This window comes from Opisthocomus hoazin, chromosome 7, assembly GCF_030867145.1.
Source record: "Opisthocomus hoazin isolate bOpiHoa1 chromosome 7, bOpiHoa1.hap1, whole genome shotgun sequence".
Classification (NCBI taxonomy): domain Eukaryota; kingdom Metazoa; phylum Chordata; class Aves; order Opisthocomiformes; family Opisthocomidae; genus Opisthocomus; species Opisthocomus hoazin.
The window spans coordinates 35,565,096-35,591,675 of record NC_134420.1 but is presented as its reverse complement, the minus strand read 5'-3'; the positions used below and the strand labels follow the sequence as shown (position 1 = coordinate 35,591,675).

The window sequence follows — 26,580 nt, the reverse complement described above, 5'->3', positions numbered from 1 at the left end:
GAGTGCTCAAAATGATGTCATCCCTGGAGAATCTCTACCTGATGAGTCAGGGAGCGGGGATTATTCTGAGCAGAAAAGGGGAGATGCTGGGCTGACAGTGGAGGGGACTTCTCAGCTGTTAAAGGCTTGGTTGAGGCTGAGATGCTTGTGGGGTGGGGATCACCGTCAGGATGAAGTGGTGAAATCTGGTGTGGAGCGGCAATGGTGACAGCACGGCAGCTTAGCGGGTGCGCTAGCAGGGAGGGCAGCGGAGGAAGGAAACGCATGGCTGTGGTTGAGGGGGGAAGCAGGGTGCTTGGGAAGGCGGGAGGAGGCGGTCTGTATAGTTCAAGTGTTGGGGCGGAGGGTTTTGTCCTGCTTCACACACATTCTCCACCACTGTTCGAGGTATTTGGTTTTGTGTAGTGAATCTCACAGGATGGTGAGTGAAGACTGAGAAGTAACCAAGCGAAGCCTGGCACGATATGCACAGCAGTGAAAGAGGAGACAGCGTATGGGGCTGGCTCTGCTGACACAGGGACGCGAACACGTCTCTCCCCCGTGTCTTTCCCTTTTCTGAGCCCTGGGTACAGCTCCTCTGCCTCTCTTCACGTCCCTCTGCAACCAGCCAGCTGCTGGATCCAAACCCACCTCGGATAGCAGCCACCCTGTGTTTCTGTAGGACTGTGAAAGAGACCAAAACCAGTGGGAGCCCAGCTGCCGCAGGTTACTCGTACCACTGGGACAGACGAGGATGGGGCAGCCTGGGGTAATTATGTTCTTTTTGACCTCTTGGAGGAAATTTTTTTTAGCCTCGCGTGTCTGCAACTGCCCCTTGCCACTGGTGATGACTGGCTGGCCTAGGAAGCTGTGGGTCATTGCTGGGTTATTGGGAAAGGTGCCTGGGAGGACGCGAGACGCGTTGTAACGCTGTTCTGCGTCAGGAGCGCAGTGTGCTTTGCCAGGAGGTTGGTGTGGAGCCGTGCTGCAGCCCTGGGAGGTGGTGCTTCTCCCAACAGCTTTCTGCCTCGAGTGCTAGCGCCGTGCAAATCTGATGGAGGAGTTCTGTGCTGTGCTCCAGGAAACAAGTGGTGCGCAGGTAAACCTGAAACGGCAATTTAGCAGGGCGAGTTGTAATTATGTTTAAGGTATGTGGCCAGGAGGAAGGCAGGCAAAAAGGGATTCCGAAGCCCTGCTGCCATTTTCTGTGCTGTAATTCAAATCCTCTAATCCCCGTGTCGGGTGCCTCGGAGGCACCCCCATTCTCTAAGCACCCAGCTTCACCGGTGAGAGATTTCTCGGTGCCCCCTCAGACCCTGCAGCCCCAGCCGCACATCAGCGGCGCTGTGCCTGAACGCAGCGTGGCTTCGCCAGCGGGCCGGCCGGCCGCCTCACCTGCCTGCAGTGCCGGCTTCGGTCGGCTTCTCCTCGCTGCGGCTTTGGCAGCGCCCACCGATGTGCCATCGTACCGGTGCCCGGCGATGTGCCATCATACTGGTGCCCACCGATGTGCCATCGTACCGGTGCTTGCTGATGTGCCATCGTACCAGTGCCGGGTGATGTACCATCGTACCACCACTGCTGCCCTTTGCACAGCGCTCGAAAGGCCCCGCGGCTGCAGGCTCGCCCGGCCCTCCCGCGTCCGTGCGTGACCACGGGGCGCTTATGCGTGGCAGGGAGCGCAGCGGCGGCATGCCGGGCAGCCCCCCCCCCTCCTCCCCGAGGAGCCTTGCTGCCGCGGACCCCCGCTCCAGCGCGGGACGGGCCCACCTCCGTGGGGCGGCTGAGCCGCGGCCCCGCACCCTGCCGCCGCGCGTGAGCGCCCGCTCTCCCGGCGCTGCTGCTCCCCCCCCGCGGAGGCGGCGGCGCGGAGCCCTCCGCCCCCTTCGGGGGGGGGGTGGGGGGAGGCGTTAGGACCCGGCGGCGGCGGCTGGGCGGTGCGGGGCCGGGGCCGGGGCCGGAGCGGTGCGGGGGGAGCCGCCGCCCGCTCCGCCGCCGCCTTCTCTCGCCTCCTCCCTCCCGCAGCCGGCCCTGCCCGTCGAGGCAGCTCTCCCAGGCTGCCCCGGGGCGCTCGGCATGAGGAGGATCCGGGCCAATGCCATCGCCATCCTGACCGCCGCCTGGATCCTGGGCACTTTCTACTACTTATGGCAGGACAGCAAGCCCCGCGCGGCGGGCGGCGGCGGGCGGCGGGCGGGCGGCGGGCCGGAGCTGCGCCGGGAGGAGCGGACCGTGCCCCTGACCGTGAGTGAGCCCGGCCGCCGGGCATCCCCCCGCGGAGGGGGTGGGGGACTCCGCTCCGCCTGCGGGTGGCTTTGCGTTTGTGTTAGCGTGCGTGCCTGTCGCCATGGCAGCCGCTGCTATCGGGGAGCGGGGCGGGCAGACCTCGGGGGAGCGGGTGAAGCGTGTGCGAGCTGTGCCCACCGGCTCGCCCGGGCTGCGCTCCGGCGGCTGGGAGTGGGGAGGGGGGCTCAGCTGGGAGGCTGTGGGGTCGCGTTCCGGAGGCGCGTTCGCACATACGTGCGGACAGAGACACGCGTGTGTGTGTACGGTCGGCGCTTTTCCCCGTCAGGAGCGGGTGGGAGCAGCCGTGCCCCCGGCCAGCGGGGCTCGGGGCATCGAGCCGGGGGCTCTGCGCAGCCGGCGCCGGCCTCTGCCTCCGCTCCCCCCGCTCTGCTCCCCGCGTTTGCCCGCTTTCAGCCGGAGACGGCCGCCTGCGAGTCGGGCTGGGGCTGGGGTTTGGGCAGGGCAGGAGATGGGGGAGCCCTCGGGGCTCCTTCCTGACCCAAGGGGTGGTAGAGCTGCCCCCGTGTGCTACTTCAGAACTGCTTTCAGAGCCCCCCGCTCTGCCCTCCCTGGGGACCTGCGGGCTCGGCAGGGTGATAAAATTGAGCTCCTGGCTGGAGGATGGTGAGGACCTTTCTGCTCTCTCTGTGGAGGAGGTTTGTCCTTCAGCCTGTGTAATACCATAATAAAGCTCTCCCAACTCTAGGCAATAGCTTCGTAAAAAATAAACCAACCGCTGGAGCAACAGTGGCCCAGCAATGCCATTCCCAGGAGTGATCCAGCTGAAGCAGTTCGGGAACTGCACTGTGTGTCACTCTTTGGCTGTAAATCCATTTGTCAGCCGGTTACACACACATGGAAGGGAACAAAAGCAGCAGCCTGGGCAGAGCCCGAGCAGAGGCCGGGTGCCGGGGCTCTGCACTTCGCTCCTTGACTGGTGCTGAGATTTTTTGGCCTGTGTCTCTCTCTTCTGCACCTGTAAACCGGGGGTGGCAGGTGTGGGTGTTTGGAAAATGCTGTCAGAGCAGCCCCAGCCCTTAGGCTGCAGGGTGGAAATCCTGCTCCTGAGACCCTTGGCCATCGCTCGCAGCTGCCGAAATTCAGAAGTCAAAACTGAGGCTCTCGGGCAGAGCGAGGACGTTATTTGCCGCTCATTAGGGCCGGGGGCTGCCAGCAGTTCAGGCCGCTCTGTTGTGAAACCCTCTGCGGAGCAGGACTGTGGAAATGAATGTGGTGCCTCCCGGGGAAGGAGCTCTGTGCTGCTGTGGCCCTTCGGGGTGTGCTGGGAAGCACTCTCAGGCTGGCTGGGACCGGAGGATTTGGAGCGCTGCTGCCTGTAGGATTCCACCTCAGCGGCGGCGAAAGCTGCCCCTGAGCCCCTGATTTCTTGCACGTGCTTGAACATGCTCCTCTGGCAGTTTTATTTCTCCATTCCCCCACTTATCCCTTCTGTTTTTTTTATTGCATTTACTTTACTCCTTCTCAGAGGGCTTGTGAGGTTACATGAATCCGTATCATCTGCCAAGCGCCTTAAAATCCTGGGGCGGAGGATGCTGCGGCAGTGCCGTGGGTTGTTCTGTTGCTGCTGTTTGGGGATGTGGTACGCGCTCGTGGCTAGCCACAAAGCCTGCCCTTACAAGCTACAGCGCCGTGCAACAGCCGCTCCGAATCTGGTCCTGCTCGCAGAACAACGTAAAGCATCGCAGCTCTGCTCCACGCCTGAAATCCCTTAGCGGGGAAGAACAGCCATCCTTTGCCTCTCCTGTCCCTCTCCAACTGGGGTCCCACAATGGGCCAGCCCCCCCAGCGTGAGTCCTGGTCCCCTCGGCAGGCAGCAGCTGGGATGAAGGAGGACCCTCTCCTGATGCACCTGACAGCGCGGTGTGGTGGCGGAAACACCACGTCCTGACCTGCTGTGACTTTTTTTTTCATAGAGAAGGGAGACAAGGAGGAGTCTCTGGTGTTGGGGCTTCCCCTTGTGTGTGCGGAGCGGTTTCCCAAGGATTTGGTGGGTTGCCGTGGGAGGCAAGCTGGTAAAGTCTGGTATGTGCACCGCTGTAGCTACGCAGTGGCATGGCTATCAGAGAGCCTGACGGGTTTTGCTGCGATGGGAGGCGAATAACGAACCGTCCTGGTCACGGCCTTCAACCGCCCTGTTGGAGGAATGATGAATTTAGAGAATTAGCTGTCCTTCTGCAGTGCAGAGCCCTCAACCCTGAGTTCATGACCTGCGAAGTCAGAATACTTGACTTAATGTATAATGGCAGTCTTGTGTAAGAGGAGGCGTGCCTGTGCTCCGCATGCTTCTCGTGTCCCTTGTCCTTCTGCAGAGCCACCGAGACAAGCTGCCCTTTTCCATCCAGCTTTTGGTTTCCTCTGCTCTGCATGAGTGATGGTGTTGGAGTTCAGGTTTGGGCTCATCTGCAAAGAAGGGTGACTCATGTGACTTACGGGCCTCTGGAAAATATTTTTTCAGTTTTCTAAAACTGGCTGCTTTTCTGTCTGGGATAAAAAAATCTTGTCTTTTGGGTGAGTGAGTCCAGGAGCTCTGCTCTTGTATCTATGCTGTGACATTTCAAATCATGGGCAAATTAAGGTGAATTGCATGGTTTTTAAGAATTTAAGTGCTTTCTGGGCTTGTGGTTTTCTACTTTATTCTCGCCGAATGCGAAGAACAGAAATCACCTCAAGTAAAAAATATAGTCGATTGCAAGTCTCAGCTTGAAACTGGTTTGTTATTTGTTGACCTCATGTTTATTCGCACAACTTTAAACTTAAAATGTGGATGTCTGACTCCTAGAGTCAGAAAGAGAAATCTTTGGATACTAAAGCTGGGGGGCAGCCATCACAGATCACTGTCCCAGAAATAGCTCAAGCATCAACAGTGATCCTCCGGAGCCCTGTTTTATAGCCAGAAATCTTGACGTGTGGGCTCTCTGCCATAGGCTCTCCCCAAACAGGTCCTACAGATGCTTGAAATAAAAATGCAGAAACTGGTAATGGGCAGGGCTGACTCGGTGGCGCGCCGAGCCCCTGCACGCTTCCCCTTCCATGCATTGCGGAGGGCGGAAACTTGAGTGAGTACCACAGTCCTAGGCATGCATTTTTCCCTCGGAGCACGGCATAGTTTTGTATCAGTTAGGAGGAGCCCTGGGACCTCTGGCAGTTGGCTTCTGTGTTGGGCATTTCTGGAGGACGGATTTCTGCCCTGGGCTCTTTTCTGTCCCTCCCAGGCAGCAGGTTGCCTCCTGCTCCTTGGAAGTTCCCTGGAGACAGAAGCTGTGCGATGTGTCCTTTGGAGCGGCGTTGGCATGATTTCCACACTGCGTATGGGCGGTTAATCATTCACCACGTGCTGCTAGTTCTGCTTTAGCATGGCGCTGCTGGGCAGAGCCCGGGACTCTTTCCCCCCGCCTCTGAAGACTGCAGCACAGGAAGCTTGCCCAGCGTACCGGTGTCCCTCTGAAGAGAGCAGGGCCGTCGCTGTCGCGTGGGCAAAGCTTGGTAGTCAGAGGGGTGGCTGGTAGGTAGCTTTGAAAGAGCAATTTTGCTCTGGGCTGGCTGTGAACTGAGGATGGGAGTGTTTGCTCCCATTCCTCGGTCAAAAGCTGGATGTGAGGCTGCCCGCGGGCTTCTCCAGCTTGCTGACTCCTCTGGGATGGTAGGAAAGCAGCAGCGCACCTGGAAAATGGAGACAGAGGAGTATCATTAGTTAAATGCTCTGGGTCGTGTTAGGCTGATGCCCAATTGCTCTTTGGAGTGGGTATGTTGTCTCTCATCTTCATCCTGCCAACTTTTGTGACCTGTGTATCCCGTCTGTGACCCTGCTAGAGGCAGTTTGGCAGCTCAGACACCCGATGTTGTAATACTGGCTCACGTTGCCTGGGCTCAGGTCTCCTGGCTGCTCCCTACCCCTGTGCTCCGCCACGTAAGATGAGCACTGAGGAGATACCATCAAGGTGTCCTTTTCCCTTGTAGCGAAGGGTTTCTAAATGCTCTGCAGACATCACTGAACTGGGCGTCACCTGCCTGTGGTGAGACAGCGAGCGGGAGGCTCCTTGGGGACATGCTGCTGAGAACAGGAGGAGTAAGCTGGCGGGGAAAGATGGCAATGGTTTTAGCCAGAAAATTGGCGGTGGCTGGGGTTTACCTCCTTCTCTGAGCAGCCGGGCTGGTGACTTTAGCCATGCTCGTATTTGCCACCGTGTAAGACCGCCTTGAGGTATGCTCTTCAGACCCTGGTAGGCTTAACTAACTTGGCCAAACAGTGCGCTCTGCTGCGTTTGTTTCTGGTGCCTTTGGCTGTGGGTATCTGAATCCCGCGTGGCAGGTGCCGGCTGGTGTTCAGCGGTCATTCGTGAATGATTTTGTTCCGATCCCTTCATCGCTTTCCCTCTTGTGCACACCTTTCCGGGGATGCTGTTTCCCTCACAACTGGGACGAGCTGCAGTTTTCATGGGTCAATAAGTGAGACCATTTTTCAGCGACTTGCATGCCACGGGGCTTCTGGATGTGTGCCTGCAGGTCTTGTAGCCTTGGGGATGTAACTCTGGGAACCGAGGTGGACCCTAAATAAAAAACAAAACAAAACAACAAGAGGGGGTAGAGCACAAATTGATTGCATTGACCTATTGCTTGGCTTATGAAGTACAGGTTTGATTTCATGTCCTGCTATGCCGTGGAGAGAGAAGGCTTAATATTTAATGAGATGCCACAGCTCATTTCAGCAGCCTCCTTACCGTTGGGCTTTTGCTCACTCTTGAGTCTCCTGCCTTTTGGGGCAAAGATCAGGAGTGTGGCTATATAGGTTTCTTTCTGTTCTTATGCTGGGCAGCCACGTGTCAGGAGGCTGCGTGGTCTCCCGGAGGCTGCCGCGCTGCCTAGAAGCCAGACCACCTCGGATGCAGGCAGCAGGAACCCAAGTCCGTGGAGGCACTGTGAGCGAGCCGGTGAAGTCTCCGTGTTCAGCAGCTTGTGAAATGCTCTTGTTTTCATAAAGCATCTTCCCTGCAAGCTAAAGGAGAAGTGAAGGGGACTTGGGCTCTCCATCATGCTCTCTGTGGGTCTGCAAATATCTGGGGTGCTGGAAACGAGGTGGAAAAGAAGCTGCAGGTCTCAGTGCTGATGCTTTTGCAGGGGGAAGGTGCCCCCTCCAAGCGCTGGGTTTGCCCGTGCCGTTCAGCCTGGCTCGTTCCTCTGATGAAATCTAGCACCCGTCCGGCTCTTCCCTGCACCTGTATGGCCTCTGCTCTTCCCAGTTAATTGGGGGGGGGGGGGGGGGGGGGGGGACGGGGGACGGCCCATAACACTTGGGGGTTTGCGGCAAACATTCCTGCTGTGGCCAGACCCCTGCGACACTGATTTTTTTGGATCTCTGTGGGATTCTTCTAAACGCCGTATGAGAAGCCTGTGCCAGCTCCCTGGGAAAGGATGACTTCGTAACTATTTCTCCGGGGGTATTACTGCGGGAGGAAGATTCAGTGACAGTTTGGCAGCTTAATGTTTTATTTATGGTGTTTATGTTTTAAAAATGTGGGAATGAGTGCCGTTTGCCTAAATGGCAGAAAACGATTTTATATTTAATTTGTCCCAGTGGTCCATGTGGCACATTAAAAAATGAGATAAAAATAAAAGAAATGGTTCACAATAATAATATTAATAAGAACCAGTTGGCAGCACTGGCCTCAGCGGTTAATGAAAGTGCCGAGGTAGCTGCGGTCAGGTAGCTGGGGCTCAGGGAGCGTGGCGGTTTGGGCAGCCTGGGACACTGTGTAGAGGTGTGTGAGGGTGAAACACAGACCTCCTGGAGATGATTTTTTTTTACCGGAGCCTTTCTGTTAAATAAGTGGGTGAAGCAGCTGCAAGTTTTAGCCAGCTAAAGCGTCCTTTCAGTATGCAGCTGTTTCCCCAGTTAGATTTGTCTTTGCATATACAAAACTGCCCTAATTTAAAAGCTAAAAAATTTAGCCATGTTTGCTGGGAACAGAAGCCTTTGAGAGATCAGGTCGCTCTTTGCTGTGGTGAAACTTGGCCCAGGCGCTTGATCCCGAGGCAGGGAGGTCAGGAGTCACTTGAAAGGCGAGGGGAGAAGATCTGGTTTTGTTTCAGTGGCAGCAGGCTGGGACTGCCCGTGTTGGAGCGCTGAAAATTGACTTAATTATTCCTGTTAGAAAAACACACGGTGTAGCACAAAGGCAATGAAATAAAGAGAGGTGAAGGTGCCGGGGATGGACCAACGGGTCAGCGGGCAACCCTGGCTCACCATGCCAAGCGTCGCCTCCATTCTGCAGGGAAAGCTCCGCGCAGAGCATGCCTGGGCGGGATCTCTCGCTCTTCCTTGGCTCTCCCCAGGGTTCCTGTTCCATGGCATATCAGTGACAGTCCCAGGGCCTCTGTCTCCTTGTCCCTGTTTCAGTGGTGAAGACTACTCCCTTGTGCTCCTCCAGCCCCAGCTGCCAGCTCCTGTGGTAGGGCTGTAGGCTCTCTGGGGCTTGTCGTGTCGGGTGCCGCTGCTGTTCCGCCTGTGCAGCGCCTTGTGCAGGGACCGTGATCTACCACACGTCCCATGCGTTACATTAAGGTGAAGACTTAACTAGAGCGAGACCCATGGGAGTGAAGCTGGCTCACTGTCTGAGCTCCAAACTCATCCTCCTGACAGGCTTCTGTGCCTCAGTTTCCCCAAAGTCTAAAACAGAGATTTTTTTTCTGCTTTGCAGGGCTTTTGGGAGGCTTAGCTTGCAAGTTTTGTGAAGGACTGGAGATGAGATGATAACCTCAGCAAAAGATGTGGTGGAGTTCACCCTTTGTACATGTTTGAACTAAGAACGGGATTAGCAGAAATGCAGCAGATCAGGGACGATCTGCTGCAGGAGGAAGACGTTAAAGGCGCAGCACGACAGGATTTATGAGGAAAGGCTGTGTCCTGCCCTCTGCTGTCTTTCACTGTATTTTGATAAGTATGTATTCTTGCAACTAATAAAAGTGATAAAGGACAAGAGCTGGTCCTGTCCTGATAAAGGACAATCCTTGTCAGATTTCCAGGTCCAAATTGTGCTTGTGGCTGTGGAGACAGTGAGATATATGGGAGTACATTTAAAAAAAAAAAGGAAAAAAGTGGTCTCTTGGGCCTCGTCTTTGCAGAGGAATTACCCATGTTGTGACGTGCTTTGAGCATATGGGTAATTTCTCAGTGTTGGCAGAGCCTGAGTTTTGATAGGCAGCTGCGTCCTCTCTCTGGAGCTGCTTCAGGATCATCGTCCCTGCGGAGGCCTGCCCCAGCTCCTTCTTCAGTGGCAGTGGAGATCCGGTAGCACTGTTGGCATGGGTCCTGGTGTCCCAGTGGAGGTCTGGCAACACTGTTGACATGGGTCCTGGTGTTCCAGTGGAGGTCCAGCAGCACTGTTGGCGTGGGTCCTGGTGTCCCAGTGGAGGTCCAGCAGCACTGTTGGCGTGGGTCCTGGTGTCCCAGCATGTCAGCTCCCTGCTGCCCCAAGGCATGGAGGCGGCTGCGTGGGGCTGCCCCTGGGCGAGGAGGCTGTCCTAGCCAGTCGGGTTGGTGATGCTCGGTCGGTCGTCCTGCCACGATGGAGCTGCAGGGCTGACTTTGCGGTCCAGGCTTCAAGGCTGCTGTGGTCAGGCTGGGCTGATGCGCCAGCTTCTGAGCCTGTTATAGCACGGGCACTGATGACATTTGGCTAAAGCTGCAGAAAATTATCTGCTTTAACCTCTTGTTTTCTTTCTCCCGCTTTCCAAATGTTTCATCTTTGAAGCTGAAATGTGGTCCGTGTGAGGAGGCTTTGTTTTAAAGTAGCAGAGAGAGAAAAAGCAACTGTGCTAAAACCTGCATCAGCCATTTTGTGGGCCCCGGAGGAATCAAAAATAGGACTATTTTTCTTGACTTTTTTATTGTGGACGGTCTGAATCCTGAAACAGCTCAGTCTTGGCTGGAAAAGTGCTCTTACCCAGTGAAGGTGTCTTCAGAGGTTCTCTGAAAAAGTCTTCCTGCAGGACAAAATTGGAAAACACTGATGCTTTCCATCTGCTCGCGTGCTGAGTGCCCTGAACAAAGTATTTGGTGCCAGAGAGTGTCACACTTAGAAATGTCGTGCCCTACCTTTGTGGCCTTTGGTATCAAGTATGCAGTAAAAAGCCGAATAAAGGAGGAAGAGCATGTAAGAGCTGCAGAAAGCAGCTCAGCTTCTTGGGTAACTGGCGAGTAGTCTCCGAGTGTGGGAACAGGGACACAGTAGCAGTACAAATGGGAGCCATCACATCCACACAATGAAGTTAAAAAAAGTTCTCTGCTCCCAATGTAGTTTTCCAAAGTAATTTTGAATTGTAAAAATTAATAGTAAAGTATCGGAGTTAGGAAGTGTGACTGTTGCAAGTGCACACTGCAGACTCCTGCATCACTCAGTGATGTGGTCATGCCGTAATTCCCAGCATGTATGTGTTGTTGTTTGTTTTTTTTTTCTTTGTACCTTTCTGGGAGACATTTTGGGTCTAGGTGCATGGTAGGAATCACCAGCTACACCAGGCTGCTGATGGAGTAGGCTGTATGTGTTTCCTAACCTTCTGGGGTGTCTCAGTTTGGCTGAAGTACCTGTTCGACACCTAAAGGCAGGGCAGAGCCTCCCAAAGTGATCTCTGGGCAGGTTGACAGGGGCAGTGGCAAAGAGGCAGGGCATAACCCTGACCCCAGCATAGGACTGCTGAGTCGTCACAGCCCCGCTGGTACTGCACTTGCTTCTGTGATGCTAAGGCTTTTGGTTTTGTGCTTGGGAACAGCAGAGCCGGCTCCCTGACAGTCCTAGATGAAGGCTGGGGTGAGCACAGGCATGTTTCTCCCCTCGCTCGGGGTGCAATGTGGTGTTTGCCCTGAGCTTGAGTTGGCAGCAGAAGGATGGATGCTCTGCAATGAGGTAACACTTTCAGAAAATCTGTTGGAGCAAACCTGGGCAAACTTGTGTCTGTTTGCATGCTCTCTGCTTTCGGGTGGTCGAAGTGCCATGCATTGGGATGTCCCATTGCTGTGCCTGCTACCTGAGAAGCCCTGTGGGACGTTTCCTGTCTGTGCTGGGAAAACTGGACCACATTGGTTGAGCACTCCCAAAGAAATTTTAGGAAGGTCTGGGAAATTGGTGTTCCTTCAGAACGTGCAGTGGTCGTCACAGAGGGGCTGTTGGGTCAGGCAGTGATGAGATGCGGTCAGGTGAGGTCTGGCCTTGGAGAGATGGCCCAAGCACCTGTCGAAAGCTCCCTTTGGCCACGTGTGAAAGGGTTTGAAGTCAGCGGATGGACTGCTGGCTCGGGTCAGGTTCTTGAACAGACACAAATCTCGTGCTACGTTAGACGAGCCAGGAGAAGGTGGTTTACAGTGAAAGTAAGTAACGCTGGCCTTACAGTGCAGGATACAGATTGAGTCACATCGGGTAGTAGGGAAAATCTGCTGATCTGCTTGCATCACTTAGCTTACAGCATTATTAAAAATAATTATTAATTGTAAATTAATTATTCATTTTCTTAGACCCAAAGCATCACCTTCAGGAAAGACGTGCTGAAGTTGAAGAGAAACATGGTGGGCTGATAAAAATGACTCTGCTCAGGGGGCTAACAGGAAAAGTAGGTTGTTTGGTATGTTGTCCTGTCTGCTGCTGTTCAGCCAGTAATTGTGCAGCTCGGCCCTGTGTGCTTGGTACCACTCTGACCTTTGCTGCCCCTTGCACCTGTGAATCAAGGGGGCTACAGGGGTGCTCCTGCCACCCCCACGGTTTTGGACACCTTGGTCCCAGCGTGGCGATGCCCTGGCAGTAGAGTCCTCTCGCCCACTGCCAGCATCCTTGGGGCAGCGGGTGTCACCAACTCTCGCTTGCACTTTCTCAGTGAGGGACGGGCAGGGACAGTGTGCCGCAGGGACCTTGTTAGGGGCATATGATGTGTGCAAAGCTGAGCCCTTTAAATCTTGGTGCCCTAGTTAACGGGGATTTAGTCCTCCCAACCTGTCACAGCCCATCTCATTTTTCCTCCTCTTTCTTTTTAGTTAGAGGATTTGAATTGTCGCATTGAGCTTAGAGGGGATTGGAATGCTCTGTGTCTTTCTTCTGCCTCTGCCCAGTATCTCCTAACAGGCATCATAAAGCAGGGGCAGGAGTGGATAACAGTTATTAGCATCACTGCAAGCGCTGAAGAAGGGATGAGAAAATTCTCCCTAACCTTTTGCGCCTGCCTTCTTGCAGGGTCTGCACGGGGTGCTCTGTGACCTTCTGAGCTGGGGCAGCTTCCCGACAGTGGTCTTAGTCCGTGTCCCCAGATGGCCTGGAGCAGGGGCTCCAGGCAGTCAGCTGGGCAGGAGCAGCAGCTGCAGGAGGGCAGAGTGCTGACGGGTACTGGGTGTATGAAGGGATCCCCTTGTTTCTCCTCTATGCTGCCTGTACCTTAGGAGCCCTGTAAGGTGTTGTTCTAGTTCCCCAGCTCATGAGTGTGCAAAAGGAACTTGTTGCTGCCCATGGGTTACATGCTCAGGAAACCCAGCGTGCAGATGCACTCGGTTCCTTCGGGTGGGCTTCAGCAGAATCCAAAACTGTAACTTCTAAGATTTAAATGAAATATTTTTACTTTTTTGAAGGCGTGGGTGAGTGGTGCTATTCACCAATACTTCAAAGTGTTAGAAAGCAGAAATGAATGGTGACCGTTTGAACTCCCCGGTTTATACAGCAATGAATCTAAGAAAATGGGAAATAATGTAGCACGCAGCATTTATTAAATGTCCAGGAATTTGCTAAACTGAGTCTTGTGACAGATTCATCAAGACTAAGTAAATTTTGAGGATCCACATTACATTATCAATTTTCTTGTCGAACTTTCTGTTAGTGCTTTTTTACTTCCACTAAAAACACACCTCCTACTGCTATATTTAACTTGCTCACCCTGTGTGAAGCTTTAACTGTGGTCCACACCACTCTCTGTGGCAAGAACAGACATGAAGCATGTTGCCAGAAGGTTATTTTGAATCATTAAAGGCGATTCGTATCTTTCCAGTCTTGAGTAGGTGAGTTGAATCTGAATGGCAGATCTTTCTGTATCTAAATCAGAATTTGCTTAAAGTTATCAATGTAATATTTTTCTGCCCAAGGTGAATTCCCATGTCGTTGTCCCATATCATTGTCCCGTATCTGATGTGGCTAAATTTAGATGCATTTTGGTCGTTGCCTGTCAGTTGGTGGCCTTTGAAAGTCAGATGCTGCTTAGCTTGGGGTGGGCTCAGCACCTCTGCAACGCAGGGTTCAGACCCGCACTGGGTCACGGTCGGGGTGGCTCCAGCCAGTACCTGGCTCTGCTTGGCGAGAGCTGGGTGAGTGCTGGCCATGTGCTTAGGGTTCAGGTGTAAAAGCAGAGATGTGGAGAGAAGCTGTTACCTATGAAAACTCATCCGGCCCCAGCAGCTGCCAGCCTTTCCCCTGCCCTGGCTGTAACTCCATATGCCAGGGGAGTGCATAGGCCGGCTCACAGCTGGATGTGTATGTCCATAGCAGGCTCTTTCTGTAGGTGAGGGACTTGTTTTGGGGCTCTTCTGGGATGGGAGAGTGAGACGGGGCAACTTGTTGGATAATAAACTGTTAGGGGCTGCCACAAGCCTGCCTGGAGTTGCCAGTCACCTTGCCATGCTTTCCTGCGTGATTTGCACACCAGAGTTACGCAGCCTGAGATCTCCCGTACATCTTGCTCCTAGCCCAGACCTCACGTCCAGCCCGTGCTGCTGGGTCCCTCCTGGCAGTCTGCAGATCGCTACGCATCGGGGTGTTTGGGTATCCAGACTCTGTGGCTCTTCTGTGCAAGGTGAAATGTGAAGTGAGAAGACAGCCTCTGTCCTGGGGAGTTTATAACCTCCATAGGTGAGTAAGAAAGGGTTGTGGAGAGAAAACATTCTTCCCCCCATTTCCCTGGTGTAGAGCTGAGATTAAGCCTCAGTCTCTGCTGAAAGGAAGAAAAGAAAAAAGAAAAAGAAAAAAAGGTATGTTTGTTGTTCAGATCTGCTAACCTCTGCTTATTAACTCTGATAAAAATACCAGTGAAGCTAAGACAGCTTGGATATTAACTGTGTACCAACATGCATTCAAAGAACTTGGTACTGGATTCAAGCTACCACCCAGAGACAATTAAAATTCGGTTTGTCCTGTGGTAGCTGCTGTTTTAACTGGCCGTGCTTCATTCTTGTTTGGGTTTCTCTTGCCTTGGTAATTTGGATCACCTCCCCACCCTCTGTAATTTGTGTGTGGGCAGTGATGGGCTGGCCACTTAAAAATGGCTTTGGCACTTTGCATAACCTGTGGGGGCTGAGATAGCTTAGGGGGAGTAAATCTGACTCATGTCTGAGGAGGTCAGGAACTTTCCACCCCCTCAATTACCCCGAGTTCCAGCTCCGGTTTTGGTGTGCATTTTTTTCTGTGTGTAGCAGAAAGCATGCGTGAAGCAGCATTTGAGGATAAGCCACTGGGAGCCGAGTGGGGAGACAGGTTAGAAAAAGCCTCTAAATGATTCCTTTATGTGCAGATGTTAATCGTTAAATCTGGTGCCTCGTCATGATAAGCTGCCCCACCAGGCTGAACAGGAATAAATCTCAGGGTGTTTGCTGAGCTCTGGGAGCTGGACTTCAGCCTCTCCCACCTCAGCCCTAGTATTGCACGGTGTTTAAACACTCCTCAGCGGGCCGTGGTGGCAACCTATATGGCAGTGGGGCTCCCTGGGGCTGCTGCTGCGCCTTCTTCAGTCTTAACTCTGTCTTTGGAGAGTTAAATTCTCAAATTTATCAGGGTAAAGTGAGGTTCCTTGTGTTATGTTGTTTTTAATTCCAAGTGACATCCGTAACCAGCGCCTGGATTCTAATTCTGTGCTCAGACCAGTAGCCTGTGTGATTTGCTCTTCTGGGGGAAAAATACACTGTAGGCACTTTAACCATTCTCTCTGCAGAAAAAAGAGCGTTTTCATCTGGGAATCCGCTCCTGGCATTTGTAGTATGTACTCGTTTTTTGTCTTGCTCCCAAGGTCTTCAAGCGGGTAGGTAACAGCAACGTGGGTGCCTGCACACTGAAACACTTGTCCGGTGGCACGTGGCGCAAGCTGTAATGGGCAATGCCGTCTGACTGGGTATATGGCCCTTTTGCCAGAAGTTATTAATAGTCAAACGCAAGCACAAACAGCAGCATCTGCAGTTGTTGGAGCAGATTTCTACAAAGGTGAATTCAGCTGATTGTACTCGTTTCCCCCCAAACAGGAGTCTGAGTGTAGGACATCCACTGCTTCTACTGCACACCCCGATTTTGTGACGAGAAGAGGTACTTCACTAGTTCAGACTCTGGCAGTCTGGAAAACATCAGCTAGATGAGGAGAAGTTAGAAGTGGATGACTAGGCCTTTACCCCCATTGTTTTGGTGAGTGAGATTGGGTAATATTTGTTGCTACTAATTCTGTAATACAGGCAGGGGAAGGTTAGCAGTCTAAGGCGAGAGGTCCCTGGGGTACGGCCCGTACCCGAGGTGGATAACCCCCTCTGCGAGGCACACTGGAGACCATCTCTCCTGAGCAGAGAGGTGAGGAGCAATGTTTCTGGGGCAGCAGCAATGTGCCACCTCAAGAAAGCTCCTAACAGCCACAAGTGACTCAAAGTCCCTAGGGAAGTCTGTCCTGTTTGACATACACTTGCTATTGCTTCTTGACTGTCCTCGTACGGCACTTTGTGATTGGGACAGAATTGGTTCTTCAGAGCAGCTTTGCACTGTAAGCAGAAATGGGCTATTCAGAGTTACTTGAGGGGGAAAAAAAGTGGCCAAAATAAATAGACTGAAAACCCTGATGGTCTAAAGGAGATACCTTTGCTCCTGAGAAGGATGAGTGGAAAATCCTCACCTGCTTGGTAGGGCTGCGCAGCCTCCCTGTAGGCTGTGCTTCCAGAAGAACTGTTTGCAATTCTCCTGCCAGTTCAGTATCTCCATCATTACCAAAGCACATGTGGAAAACAACCACATGGGAATGTCTTCGGTGTCATTTTGGGGGCAGCTCAGCTATCTGTCCTCTGCACAGACACCAAGCCTAGTAAGGAGAAAGGCATTTACTTACACTGTGCCTTAGTTAAGTGTTGATCTAAAAGAGCTTGTCACTGCGCGCTTCTCAAAAACCTGTTAGTTTTAAAATAATATCTCTTAGCTTTTAGTGAAATTGATTTGCCGCATTTCTGAGAGTGGGAAGGTGATCGGCAGTATTCTCTTTGGTTTGCTGAACTAGCTTATGTGAACTTCAAGGAGCTTCCTTGGTGCTCCCCACGGATGAGAAAGGCATATGAAGAGGCTTGGGGTGCAAGGACTTTTGTCTTTAGTATGTGCTTCTAATGTGGGGTGGTGTGGAATTATTAAAATATATTTGAAAGATTCAAATGTGTGCTGAAATGTACAATCTTCATATTGTTTTTCTTTTACCTTGTCGCTTCAGCTATTTGAGTTTATTAGGAAAGAAGAAGGTTTTTTTATTTATTTCCTCTTCACACATATGGTGGTGTTTATGTCAGTCACAGAAAGTGGAGGTGTTAAAATAACTGTATCATCCAGGCAGCATCCCTGCAGATGCTGACTGCCTCCTGTTGTAATGGCCCACACTATCTCTTGGAGCCTCTTGCTTGTTTGGGGAGGTACAGAAAGCATCCAACAGGTCTTCCTCCCCTCCGTCCCGTTAGGTTGACGATAATAATCAGCAGGATGCACAGCGCTGGTTTTAGTCTGTATTGAGCCATTGAATGCTCAGGGTCCGAAACCAGAAGGAAAGATTATCTAAGGATGCTGGGGTTATACAGTAGGATTCAGTGTCACTGGGCTGGAGCTGGCTGCTCCTTGCTATAGGAGCTCGGCCGCATCCTCTCCTTTGAAGACGTGTGATTTGGGGGGAGAGGAGTGCTGTTAGAGAGGCCTGTCTGTTCCTCCAGAGCTAATTTAAGAGCCTGCCTGCCATTCAGGCAAGGGAAATGCTATCAGTGGATTTTTTCCTAGTACATTAAGTGACCTGGCTGTATGTCATGGCCTACGGAGTTACCGCAGAGAGCAGCGGATAGAGGATGATTTTCCTTGAACGTTTTCTTTGCTGTGTGGAAAAGGGGCTGCTCCCATCTGGTTCAGCTGCTAGGCATCCAGATTTCTCTCTGCTGGTCAATAAACAGAAACTGCTTTTTTATGCACCAGAAACTGGGGTACTAGCTGCTATACTTATGACTTAGTTTCTAGTGGCAGATTAGTTAGGACTTAAATATTGCACCAAGCCAAGGATCGATCTACTGAAGATGTACAGGCTGAAAGTGAATCTGCATTTCTATGTTACACAGATTTGTAGTGGCATCTGTTCTGCCCAGTGATTTTTACAGGGGAAACAGTCCAGAGACAATAAGATTAAGACACTTCAGTTGGTATTTTTGGTGATAAATATCTTTTTCATTGACATGTCTACTGTACTTGACTCTTCAGAAATGTGTAAGTGCTTAAGCATCTTCTTTTACAGATCAAGAGTCTGAGGGAGGCTCAGAAAGGTTAAAGTCTTGATTTACACTGATTGCTCAGGCTCTGTTGACTTTCTCTTTGAATGTCTTTCCCACCAGGCATTTGACTGACGTCCGTTTCGCTAGAGCTTCAGTGCATGTGCAAATAGTTATGGCTGTTTCGCAGGGAGGGGAGAAGGATGAAGGAAAAGCGAGGTGAATATACCCCGCTGATCCACAGCGCCAGCATGCTTTGCCCCGCAAGGATGATGGTTCTCCTCTTGAGGTGTCTTTGGGATGAAGCATCAAGAGTGTTCAGCTGTCTGTTTGCAAGTGTGACATCTTGCAATGCTGCAGGGTGAAGGCCCTGGTAATGAGTGGGTGGAATGAGGCAAACAGTAATGAGTTGTCGAGGGATGGCTCATTGACTCCTGCCTAGCAGAAGGGAAAGTGTCTCTGTACTTACCTAGCTATGCCGCTGAACTGGGTTTCTGGTTAAGATAAAAATCCCTCAGGTGGGACACATGCCATTTGCACAGGATTCTTAATTAGAAGAATTCATCATAAACATGTGCATCTTTCTCTTGTTAATATGGCAGGGGATAGAGATTAATTACATCAGCAGAAATGTGTCTGATGTTGTTTACTATTTCTGTGAAATGTGGCAGTCCTTGGTGTCTGCAGAGAGAGATGAGGTTCCGCATGATGTTACTCTGCTGCCACTATGATGCTTTTAACTGTTTAATGAATTACTGACTTTAGAGTTGAGGTAGCTCCACAATGCTTGCTATCTGCTGATCAAGAGATGTTTAAAACTTGCATATTCAAAAATTTCTAAATCTGCAGTGATAAAGGGGAAGAATTATGGCATGTTTATATTTTTAATAGCAGCCCTCTCCTAAAATATCTATGTTCTCTTTTCCCATGCTGCCTCTAGCAAAGGAAGGGATAGAGTGCAAGGAGATAACTTACTATTGTAATCTAAAAATTAACAGCTTAGTTTAGGGCACAGATAGATCTTGCATCCTGCTTCTCTCCCCTCTGTCCTCCTTCCCCCTCCAGTTCAGCTGGCCAAGGGATGCCATTTTGAAAGCATCCAACGAAGAGAAAGTCTGTTAACTATGCAGAGCTCAAGAACTGGAGATTAAAATTGCTTATTGGGTTCTTCTCTATGAAACCTGGCTTCCAGCGCCAGGGGTTAATTGCTTACATTCAAGTTTTGGAGGGTCTGTGTCTCTGGCAGAGAACAATGCAGGAACGGCTTGCTGGCTCCCAAGCACGTAAGCATCCTTTGAAATGCTGGCCAGTGGGTTGCAGCAGGACTCACCTCCGAAGCTAGCAGGAACAATTAGACCACTGGAGAGTTGGTTTTGGTGGGGTTTTTTGGCCAATAATCCCCATCTATCTCCTCAGGGAATTTTTCTTTTAGCTGGTTTGTCTCCTTTCTTCCTCCCCAGATGGATGTCATGGTATAAGCAGATTGCTGGGGAGAACTGGTTCCTTCTCCTGCCTAGAAAGGAAGTGAACGTATGGAAGCTGTCTCAAGGAGACAAGTTTTGAGTTCTCTTCTAACTTGGCAAAGGCTTTGCTCTCACACCAGAAGCCTTGAGGAGCTATGCCAGTGTGGCAGGCAGAAGCAGAAATGGAAGCCCACGTAAGATGGCTTACAGGAAGAATGGGAAAAGTGTGTTTTGAGGAGATCAGTGTGGTAGCAGCTGGGTACGCACCTACAGTGTACTGGGCCAAATCCCACTCTGGCTGTCATAGAAGGTAAAAGTTGTGATTTTCAGCTGCTTCAGTCCTCTAAGTACAAAAGCAAGGAGATCCGTGGTGTTACTAGGGAGGAGACAAGTGTTTGTCCATGTGTTTAGTTACGACCTGCTCTTCAGTGAGTGCTTTATTGCAGATGCTCTACAAACTTCTTGTGTTTTTCTTTTGGCATTAAAGTGTTAAGAAATTTTCTTCATCCCCTTGTCTTCCGTACTCTCATGTCATGAGTTAGGGATGAAAGTGCCTCCTCTGCCAAATATCAGCTGATGGGAGGTCTTGCCTGGAAGATATATCTATTTGAGTGTGAGGTTTTTCAAGTTTAAGTGGACATTAAGTTGGAATAAAGAAATATCTCAAAATGAAGGAGGGTAGAGTAAGCATTTCTGCCTGTCCTTGTTCTCAAGTGTGCAGTGCCTGTCACTCTCGGAAGAGGAACAGGCGGTTGTGGAGTTGTGAAGGTGTCTGAAGAGTCACTGACCTGTGGGCTGTGGTGCTGTCACCGAAAATCCGGGAATAAAACCTCGTAACACCAATGTAGTGTTAAAAGGCAGGCATTCTTTATTGCGATGTCGGATGCACGGGGGATAATTCCGCCGAACGTGCATACCCCATACCCTTTCCGTGCAGTTTATATAGATCAAAATATACATATTCATCTGATTACATAAGCCCTTTCTTTCATAGTCAAATCAGTTCATTTTCATACACTCCTCCCACCCGCACTTGCGCAGTGCCTCCTAGTGGTGGTCGTCGGGGGTCCTAAGATGAAGGCTTATCCTCTTCATCACAGTTTCTGCGCAAACTCAGTCCTCTTCTGGCTCTTGTCCCTGCGGCACGGGTCATCTTGACCAGTTCTAGGCACCTGCTGGTTTTAATTAAAACTAACTTCTTTGGGGAGAGATGTATGACTTTTTGCTTCAATTAATTCACACAATAGATAGGTACCACAAATACACCTGCAATCATTTGGTAACGCTATTTCTATTAAAAATCCCCCTTCACCATTATTGTTTAACATTAATGATTACCTAGGGACTAAACCCTCTGTTCCCAGACCTAATGTCCAGATGGGCAGGGCTGTACAAGGGACATAGCAGCATTGTTCGTGCTTTATGATTAACTAATTCCATCACTGTGGTTACAGTGCCTTCTCTGTCCAGAAAACTCTCCAGACTAGTTTATGTGCAGTTTTTTGAATGTCTAGCTTGCAGTTTGGGGGCCCAGACATGAGTGGTTTTAAGATCTGTCACATGTCTGAGGACAAGTTACAGACCCTTAGAGCAGATAAGAATTTAGTTAAAATAGATAATAATTCACTGACAATCCATAGCTTATTGGATTTCTCATGTAAAATCCCATGTACAGCACTGACGATTAATTGATTAAACTCTTCTCTAGAAAATGTTATTCTTTAAGATGTGAGTAATGCCTTACTGGCTCAAAAAGCATAAAAATAGGAGGTTAAAGTGGCTGTTGCCAGGCAAAGAATATTGTTATCTGCTTTTAATTATAGGACAATATTTTCCTTAAAAAAAAGGAAAGTGAATCCAAGTCTTTTGTATCCTTATGGTGAACAGAAGTTTGGGTGTGAGATTTGCAAGGTCTTTCAGATGGAGGACTGAGGAAGTAGGAGTTTTATGAAGCTGTTTCCTGCTTTGCAGTTCTCCCTTTGAGCTGAAATGAAAGGAGGTGTTAATCACTTCTTAAGTGTTCTGCAAGACATTGCTGTGGTCTGGTGAACATCATTGATCGTATCTTCCAAAAGATCTTTCTGGGGCCATGCAGCTGGAAGAAGGGATGGACAGTTCTGGTAGCTTGCTGAAAGAAGCAAGAATATTTGATTTAAGAGCCTGCAGGCACTTAGTACTGTTTGGCTTGTTCTGTTAAGACACTAATCTCGTATTTTGCTCTGCAGGTTACTATGAACAACTGTGCCATTGCTCAAGATTTTGCTAGCTGCCAGTAGGGACAGTGCTTGAGAGGTCAAGAAACACAGAAGGAACTAGTCTTGCCAAGACATCCCTCCATCCGTCTCAAATGATGCTTGTATGTCCTTGTCCCTGGGTACTGCCTCTCTTTTGGGCTGTGAAAGGGGCAGAGACTGAGCCAGTACAGCACCATAGCAGCAGGTCATGGGGGCTCTGCTAGGTCACAAAAGGCCTGGGGGCAGAGGGCTCATCTTCCAGTAACTGGACTGAGGAGACACTGAGGGATGCGAGGCGTATGTGGAAGGAGTTGGGGGTGAACAGGAGGAACAAAAGCCAAGTAGGTCTCCACCAGATGCTGGCTGTGGTCCCTGAGGAAAAGCGTTTTTTCTCTGTTGCTGCTGATGTTTGTACGCAAAGTTAAAGCATTTGGGCAGAGGTGAAGACACCATTTAGTAGACATGGTGGTGTTGGGTGGATGGTTGGATTTGATGATCTTAGAGGTCTTTTCCAACCTATGATTCTATGATTCTGGGAATGCTTTGCTTCAAATGGGTTGACTGCGAAAGGAATTCTAGCCTGGTATTAACAAGAGGCTGTGAGAAGGATGACAACTCTGTCACTTGCCTGGTATCATGGAAGTGTGCAGTGATAGATGACATTAAGTCATTCTCAACTAAAAGAAGTTGAAGGAGTTCCTTTCCCTCGTGATTTAAAACTCCTTGCTTCACACAGGCTAACGCGGTGCTCTGGGAAGAGAACGAAGGGATGAATGTGTGTGGGAAAACAGAGGATGGGTTCTCTGTATATGCTTTTCCCACTCACTGCTTCCCTCCAAATTTTATCAGTAATTTGGGAATTGTTTCTGGCATATTGCTCTTTATAATAGAAAGAGACTGTAAAAGGCATGGGTGCTGGAGCACTTGTATGAGCTGTCATCTGTTAAGATGTTATCAGGTGAAAGATGGTCATTTGCTGAGGTGGTTGCTGGACCCCCAGCTCCAGTTCAGCACTGAGTGGAGGGACTGGGAGGAAAGGTGCCATTTGGACTTGTAGCCCTCAGTTCAGCTCTAAAGGCTGCTGGAGCAGCCTTGCTGGAAATATCCTTGCAGTTTGAGCCACTGGCCTAAATGCTGGCTCCATAACCCGGAGAGTGGATACTAACCTGGAGATAGAAAAGTCTCACAGCCTCTGACTCAGCGCATCTAAGCGACATGGAATGGGGAGAGCTGGCAGGGGCCCAGGCAGGATGAATAAAGAAAGTTAACTTGGAGGGGAAGTACATTGCAACGTGGCAAGTTAGGACCGACTGTGTTTCCTTGTACTTTTTTCTCAGCACTCTGAACTCCAGAGAACAGCATCTATTTAAGCGTCACTGTAGACTTTCCTCACTTTCAGACGAGGGAAGAAAGGGATAAGAATTTTTTAGGAAACCTGAGGTGTGGCTATGCGCACAGTTTCTGAACTGAGTTGTCTGGGAGATGTGTATGTATTATTTGCATGGGTGTGTGTTGACATCCTTGAGGTTCGTGTGGCAGCCCAGCTAGGAGTGCATACTGTAATGATATTTTAATTGTGATAACTTCTGAAGACCTTTTTTTCAGTACAGAGGATTTTCATCATCTCCGTACATATTTTCCTGTTTTATTTAAAGTAGTAATTCAGATCTAATGTTTCTCCTGCTGCTCTGAGTGGTACCAATGAAGTAGCGACAAGCTATTTGACCTCTTGAACAAAACCATTGAAGGTCAGAGGGATGCCTCCCTGTATGTACCAAGGGAACTGACATATCTGCCTAGTGAGAGACAAGACGTGATCAGTTTGGCTGGTGCACTTCTGTCCCCATCAAGCAAAGGTCCACCTTGGACACCTTTGGTTTAAAAGCTCCAGAGCCTTCCTGCAGAAAGGGCTGGTGGCAGGCGGCTTCAGGACCAGGCTGCATTCCTTCCTGTCAGGTTTCTCTTGTCTGGGACATCCCTAAGCAGGACTTAGGGCATCCAAGAGCTGGGGACAAGCCAGGTTACAGTCCCCTCCCGTGTGAGGGTGAGCTTGCCCAAGACCAGATGACTCGTGTGTGCATCCTCTGATGAAGGCACCAAGGCAGCAGGGACTTGTGGCAGGTAGAGCTCTCTTTAGTTGGAGGTGGTGTCTGAGCCTTGCAGCAGAGGCTCCACCAGCAATAACTGGTGAATTACTTTCAGTTCCATTGATTAAAATCATAGTAAATGAGCATTTGCTTGTGATGGCTAAGTGAAGTTGTAGTACCTCAACCTATGAGATTTTGTTAGGTGTTGCAGTGTTCCCAAGTTAAGGAGCTTCCTTGAGATAGGTATCTCTTTTCTCTTGCCGCCTATCATCATGTCTCAGACCTGGCACAGTAGGATTCGAACTGTGTGACACTGGTTAACGCAGAGATATAAATTGCCATTGCATCACCTTTGCCACGGTGCATGGTCTGTGTCAGTTGGCTCTCTCCAAGGCAGCCATTTTTGAAGCAGTCCATCACACGCTACAATTATACTTTTGGTGAGGAAGATCACTTACTTTCTACAAAAAGAAATATGATTTTTTTCCTAATCTATGGTTAAAGATTGGTGGACTTTTGCAAGATACCTTTCTACTTTCCCCGTAACAAAATTATTCATTCTGTTGTTCCACATGACTGACAAATACATATCAACCACAGGCCTTTAGCATCGCAGGACAAAACTCTGCTGCCTGTGTTTAAGGACTGATTTGTTCATTTGCAGGAACAGCAGCAGGCAGTTATCCTCTGCGAACTGGCATGCAGAAATGGGTAGTGTGCAGTCCTTGCAAATCAGGAGGGTAGGTTTGCAAAAATTACTTCATTTTGATGGATATACCTTACAAAGATACGATGCTGTGATACAGTGTTCTGTTGTTTAACTTAACTACTAGTTTCTAATGAAGAGTGTTCTGCTAAGCTCTTCTGCTTTGCCTAGTTGGGGCATTGGTTGCTAGAGCCAGCGTTCCTGAATTACCTGAATGTACCAAGTGTCTGGCGCTTTATAAAAAAAAAAAAAAAAGCTTCTGGTAAAAGGATACCTTTCTGCTTCTGGAAGGACTCTCCCTTGGGTATCCTCGACTCTGGACATGACCACAGTTAATTATATTTGGGGGGTAAATGTCTGGCAATCAGTTTGTTTTATTTTTTCCAGACCCCTTGGAGTAACCCGTGAATGACATGCTGCAAACCAAGCTGTTGAGCAATGTGTGTTGATATGGCAGTTCTGGAAAACACCCTTATGACAGCTGTATTAAGGCTTCTGTAGGTCGCTCCCAGGCCCTGGAAGTAGACTCTAGCGTTGAAGGAAAAGTTGGCTTTACATTATTTATGCTCATCTTGTAAGCTGCTTTTGGCTGAGCTGTTTAAGGGAGAAGCTGAAAGTGGATGCTCATAACAATCTGATGGTTGTTCTGACAAAAGTTAATGACAGGAGCTCCCCGAGGAGATAAGGAGGCACAGCAGCGTGGTACTTGTCAGCGTGGGTGGGTAGCAACGCCACGCTGGGTGCAGACATGAGAAATGGCTTTGGTGAATGAAGTGGGCAGAGCCCTGCAATTGCAGTGGGGCGTGAGGCAGGAGCTGAGCGTCTCCTGTCGGCACCCGGCTCCCAGGTGGCTGGCCCTGCCACGTCCGCAGCACGCTGCAAGCGTTCGTTTCCTTCTCACATAACTGGGAACTGGCTTTGTTTGCACTGGATAAGAACCTAGCTTTAAAAACACCAAAAGCAACAAAACAAACTAAAAATTACTATGGTATTGCTATGGTAACAAACATCTAGAAATGCAGACAGATCTCTGTATCAGCTGCAGGCTTGGGCTTTATAGCCTGTGCCCTGGTGGTTGCATATGCAATCAGAGACAGAAATAATGCTGTAAAGGGAAAACAGCAGCAGGTTTATGATACCTTGGGATCTTTCCAAATATGAGACCTGCTGCTCCCTCTGAGGCAGGCTAGGAGCAGTTGCATGCTGTTGGTATGCATCTGTCATTGCCTGTTCACTACCCATCCAGGCAATGAGATGAGGGGCTAAATGCACTTTGCAGTGCTGTTATGGCTGAGCAGAAATGGCTGATGATGGGATCAGCGTTGGAATATCCTGCACTTAGAGTTTAAGAATGCCTTGGCCTCTCATCGCATTTTTGGGGGGGTTTTACTAGTTGGAGAACAGAAATTTATTTTGCAAGTAGTGTATCATTTGCAGCTTCCAGCAGCACGTTGCTTGGGAGAGGGCAAAGGGAGCTCAGCTTCTTCCTGAGCATGGTGTTTAGTTGTGTGTGCAGTGGTTCTGGGTTTTGCTTTGTTTTCATTCTTGTTTTCCATTTTTACTCTGTTATGTGCAGTGTTAAAATCAGTGAAGGAGGGGAGGTGCCAGCAGCAGAGAGCTTTGAGTTTCTGGCTGAGATGGAACAGGTTCTTCCAAAGCATCCCTAAAGCACAGGGTGCCTTGGTAACTCAGATAGCCATCTTCCCCTCCACAAGCATCTCCCGAAATATATGGCAGGACTGGGCAATAGGGCAGGAGAAGAAGGGAAGGAACATCCACCAGGGCAATTATAGAGGTGTAGGGGATCCTGCTGTAATCATGGAGGCTTATGGTAGGAGAGAATATGACCTGCCCTGAGAAGGCCTGGCTTTGAAGAGGAGAAAAGACCTCAAAATGCTGCCTCCTAAAAGAGGTCTTATTTCCCTGCAGCTCTCCTTGAGGGATGATCCTGAAAGGATCCTGGCATGTGAAAAGGAAGCTGCCTCTTGTAATGCAAGGATTTCTCTGGCTTGCTGCTGCTCCAGCTCCCCTTGGGACCAAGTCACAGGCTGATTCTTCCTGACTACCATTTCTGGCTTCAAATTAGTTGAAGATACTGAGTGTGAGATACCACCAGGGACTTGATCTGGACACTTTTGGCGTGCCACTTGTTTCTGTTCTACTTTGCATGTTATTGTAGGGAAGCAAGGGAAGAACTTCAGGGAGCTCAGTCTTCTGCTTGAGGGCACATATTGGAATGTAGTTATGTGCAGTCATGCCACTCAATGCTGATAGCGGACATGCATGGTAAAACTAGCTTTGCGCTGACACTTGTAAT

The 26,580-nt window shown here is 50.1% G+C and overlaps 1 protein-coding gene across 2 annotated transcripts in view; it reads left to right on the top strand.

Annotated features, from left to right (window-relative positions):
* The first annotated feature begins 1,931 nt into the window (after positions 1–1,931).
* GALNT16 (polypeptide N-acetylgalactosaminyltransferase 16) overlaps positions 1,932–26,580 on the top strand; it is an 82,182-nt gene continuing 57,533 nt past the window's right edge. Inside the window, exon 1 of one of the 2 annotated variants that reach the window (XM_075425834.1) lies at positions 1,932–2,223. In XM_075425834.1, the coding sequence (XP_075281949.1) occupies positions 2,056–2,223 (168 nt within the window). In that variant the 5' untranslated portion in view covers positions 1,932–2,055. Of the gene's footprint in view, positions 2,224–5,692; positions 5,789–26,580 lie in introns of those variants that run through there. The other variant, XM_075425835.1, reaches the window with a different exon arrangement.